The sequence below is a fragment of the Octopus bimaculoides genome, chromosome 13, assembly GCF_001194135.2.
Source record: "Octopus bimaculoides isolate UCB-OBI-ISO-001 chromosome 13, ASM119413v2, whole genome shotgun sequence".
Taxonomy (NCBI): Eukaryota; Metazoa; Mollusca; class Cephalopoda; order Octopoda; family Octopodidae; genus Octopus; species Octopus bimaculoides.
Window position 1 is genome coordinate 34,783,334 of NC_068993.1, and position 5,000 is coordinate 34,788,333.

Here is a 5,000-nt window from a genome sequence, read left to right on the forward strand (position 1 = left end):
ACACACACACACACACACACACACACACACACACACACAAAACATAATACAAATGAACTGATCTTTATATAAACTTATGCTGGTATTTACACAACGCAGGCATTGACTGACATTTACACAAACACGCTTATTCAAATACGTAAATACTGACTCGTATGTACTTACACAAACCGAAATATATAAATACTATACAATACAAACCACGATACAAATTCAAATATCAATACCCGCATGAATTTAATCGCAGGCTGATGCACCAAAGCTTACAAACACGTGCATATACAAAGAAATTTACATGTACACATTCATATATAATTGAGCTATGTATTTTGGGGCCACCACAAATGAATTCATTTTTTAGTGTATCGCGTGGCAATCCCCATCGTTCTAATAATAGACATTGAATGATATCTTAAAATGTGGAAGAAAGCCCAAACCCAAAGATTAGCCTTCGATATGAGACCTGGCATGAATATTTGAACTCTAAAAAACATGTTGAAGAAATCGATGGTGACAAAAATTGGGCGCTAGACTAAGTTTATGAACATGTACAAAGTTTGGATCGATGACAAGAGATTCTTGTCCAAGGTGTCGCCTTACAGGATTGAATCTGGATTGACATTACTAAAAAGCAAATATCCTAAATACACAGTCATGCCTATGCACCTAAAGAATTATTTGTAAATTGTACAGTGTTTTTGCTACGTACAACGTACCAGTTTACAACTAAGCAAATAGGGCTGCTACACATGTTAGCTAAAGCATATGCATTGCTGATGACAGTATACAATCAACGATCATTTTGCTCGTAAGCAAAATGGAAACTCCTTAAGCCATTAATGTATTAATATAGCAGCAGAAAAACCTCATCTTCATATAATTTATCAAGGGTGGTGTGACAGGATTGTTAACAAAGGGTCAAAACTGAAGGCTCTAGGTGTAAGTACTATTTAATGACCCCGCTTGCAGTTTCGGCTTTGCGGGAGCTTTCCAATGCTTACAAGCACTCAAAATTTTATAAAACCAAAAGCTGTATGAACGTGACAGCATCTTAACAAATCTATAAATCAGTAACCTTGCTGTGCATTTTTCTTTAAGTAGGATATAAAATCTTTACAGTATCTAACAGAAGTATTGTGAAAGAAGCGATAGATTACCGGAGGAAGTGTTTTGGGGTAGTTAGCCTATGTTATTATTTAGCCTCAAGTCAACTTTGATCATGCATACATGATCAAAGGCACTCTAGCCATGGCCATTCTGTTTTAATTTGAAGCTACAATATCAAGTGTCATTTGCTCTGTGTTTTGTGGCGGGGAGGGAGTTTCTAAGACGGTACGGTGTGATTTGCTATTTCTTACTGACTGATCGACCATGTAGAAGCTTCCTTGTTGGCTGGTAAAGCATTTTCTACCATCCAACTCATTGGAGCTAACATTGCCTTTAGTCTTTGCGCTATCAGCAAAATAATGAACAGGAATTTATTCAATCGATTTAATCTTCAACTACAACAATTATAATTCCCTGGCTGTAAATAATTCATAAATGTGTAGCCTTGTGGCGATCGTAACTATAGGCGGTGTGTCTGAAATAGCTCGTTCCGAGCCATTTGCACCAAAGCCTCTTACATCAATCTTATACCATTCTTCTCGACATTTCAGCTATAATCACCTCAACAAATAAATGCTACGCAAAATGGAGCGAAGGAGTGAGGCACTATGTCATTGTTCGACCAGCTAGAAATAATAACCAAATTTCCCTTAAGTTACATCCGGTTGCCTGAAAAGAAAAAAGTAAAAGATACATTAGATAGTGTAGATTTTCTGAAAGAGACAAAGAAGATGATCACAGCTGGAATGTATTTTATGAAAGAGCTGTTGGAGTCAGGAAGGCTGACCTGGTGCTAACATCAACTGCAAAGCAACAGAAGTAACAACTGCAACAGCAACAACAACCAACAGTAGTAGCAGCAGCAGCAGCAGCAATAACCATGCACTAAAACTTTTTACTGAATTCTTTCTTTCCCATAACCTGCACCTTCTCATAGGTCATTGCTCTTACCGACAATTTTTTTTTCCTTTGGTCCTCCTCGTGTCATACAAAATTATTCCGCATGAAAGCACAATTTTTTCTGTTACGTATAGGACTAATGTTCTAAAATATATATTCCAAGATTAAGCATTCAACGGTCGTAGAGTGCGAGATGACTTTCTCCTTTGATCTGTAAATGTTTACGGTCAGCCTCATTGTTGTACCGTTAAATAAGTATCAAAAACTTTTCAACTGCTCGAATTTTATTGAAACTATTTTGAGTTGAATTTGGAAAGAAAATAATAGAGTTATAACATATGTACGTAACGCATGGAAGTTTGCTTTAATAAATCAATTCTTTGCAGAATTCAAGCCTATCATTAACAAAGTGATAAGGCTTTTTGTTGTGTGTCAAAACAATTCCCGCGACCTCTGAATATGTGCTTATACGAATGCAACTCTATGCGCATATATGTGGGTGCATATGTCAAAGTACTCACACATACGTAAAGAGTGCACGTCTCTTCGGTGCACAGTTGTGATTATTTTTTTATGAATGTATACATGTGTATATTGTATGCTCGTTTATAAAGGTATATATATATATATATATATATATATATATATATATATATATATATATATGGTTCATAGATGAGAATCAGATATTCTCCGTATAAAATACACTTAATAGTGCTCAAGAAATTTAAACTTGAGCGGGTAGAGAAGTAAAAATAGGGATAAGCAAGTTAGACAGATCAACATGTAAAGCGTATATTAAATACATGAATACATATTGAATACATATACATATATACATTTTTTGTATTTTATGTATTTAATATACTTTATATATTGATCTGTCTAACATGCTTATCCCTACATTTACTTCATATATGTATATATATATATATATATATATACAACAGCTATTGAATATAGTAGATAAGATCCGGGCTATACATGTTTTATAGCGAGTAGAACCTCAGAAGTGGATGTATATCGCAGGCTACTCTTCATGCCCAGGATATCTTGAGTAAATGAAAGTTTACGTTGTCGCAAGGAGGTACATGTTAAAGCATGGAAGATTCAATCAGAATGTGTAGAGAGCACAGTAGGAGAGGCGACTATAAATATAGAGAGAAATAAGTATAAAAAGAAGGAAAAAAGAAGAAAATAGAAGAGAGTCAGAGGAATGGGGAATTTAAGCAAAGTCATCTGATCGGTAGTATTTTGGCTGAATCATAGAAATTAGGAAGGAGAGTGATATTTGAACAAATACAATGTGGAGGGAATAGGGTACGGTAATATTTTTGATCAAGAGCTAGAAAAAAAAAGGGTGTATGAAGAAAACAAACTAGAATGGGGAAAATTAGGCACGGTCATTTGAGCGATAGTATTCGAAAGGGTTGTTTTACTCGAACTACAGGAATTAGCAAGGGGAGTGGTATTTTAAAAAATAATGTGGAGGGAAGAAGGTGGGGAAATATTTTTCGTCAAGGGGGAGAAAAAGTACATATGCATGAAGAAAGCGAGAAAGAATGGGGAAGAATCGTGATATATATATATATATATATATATATATATATATATATATATGCATAGATGCCTTGAGTATAAAAAATTCAATAGAGTAGTTTTGTAGTGCTTTGAAAATATTCTTTGTTCCAGTAAATGATTTGGACTTGGAGGGGATGAAAATGTTTTGTTCTTTTGTGGAGAATTTCAGAATTTTCAAGATTTCATATAAATATTTTCCTACGTAATTGTATATATCAACTAAGAAATTGAGAACTATATATATGACTGTCGATTACAATATTATTTATATCTAAATTTTTATAAATTGTCGCTTAAAGTTCCATTTCTACGCAGACAGTGAACAGTAAGAACCAATATTTTTATATTGATCCAGAAAATAGTTTAGCCATACTAGCCACATAGGAACAGAACTCAAAATGTGTGCTGCTTTCACATGATGGTGATGCTGCTGTAGACACAGTAATATAGACCATATTCTAAGAAAAGCCACCTGACTGACTAAAATGAAATTGCTTACAAGCGTCTTCCCGCCTCTTCACCACAGACGTGCTATGTCATCTCGCTATCGTTTATCACTCTACTACATTGTTCTCCGCTCGAGATGCTGATTGATCTGGTGCTGCGTTTACACAAGCTCTCTCGACTCAGACGTCTCTCCTATCGTAATCGATATTCAATCCTCTCCAGACCTGCACCATGTCCTGTCCTTCCCTTCCAAAATCTTTCCACAATGTCAATCTTCACTCAACATGGATTTTCTTACTGCTTGCAATAATTTAAGCGGAATGTTATCAATAACAGGTCTCAGCCAGTCCAAGTATACCATAGTCACAACGCCCTCCTTCATATCAATAAATATATCTTGCTAATGTTCTTAATTTCATTCGTTTCTAATTTTATTTCATTGATACTTCATATCTTTTACATTTTCTTTTCTTTCTTTTCCAGTCAACTGGTTGAATTAAACAGCTGTACATATCCAAATAATTTGCGACAAAGATTGTGAGATCTTCGACAAGACAATCATGGGTATTCCACTAACTGGCGCTAACCTTTCGTTGAACAGTTCCCTGATGAAACAATCGACTGTACCCACAGAAGAATCAACGCTCAACTACACCCTATCAATGCAAGAAGACGTTGACAATATAGGTTCCCTTTATTATGTTGTCGCTGTTATATTTATATACGGGTTTTCTATTGTGTTAATGATTGCTTCACATATCAGAAAAAATCAACAAGATAATCAGCTACGAACATATCTTAAGGAAATGGCACTCCTTAGAAAAAAAGATCGCCGAGAAAAAATACTTAATAAAATGAATACAATCACCACAAACATGTATCTAAATAACAACAGCGGTGGTGCTAACTCAAGTAATTGTGCGATGGTTGGTCCGACAACAAGCTCGCTGAATACAGCTACAAAC

At 35.1% G+C, this 5,000-nt stretch overlaps 1 protein-coding gene across 2 annotated transcripts in view; it reads left to right on the forward strand.

Moving 5' to 3' along the window:
• The window catches only part of LOC106868424 (uncharacterized), a 56,267-nt gene that overhangs the window by 49,922 nt on the left and 1,345 nt on the right, over positions 1 to 5,000 (forward strand). For both annotated transcript variants that reach the window (XM_052972426.1, XM_014913668.2), the window contains one exon: positions 4,519 to 5,000. This exon is cut by the window's right edge and continues 1,345 nt beyond it. In XM_052972426.1, the coding sequence (XP_052828386.1) occupies positions 4,596 to 5,000 (405 nt within the window). In that variant the 5' untranslated portion in view covers positions 4,519 to 4,595. The remainder of the gene's footprint in view (positions 1 to 4,518) is intronic.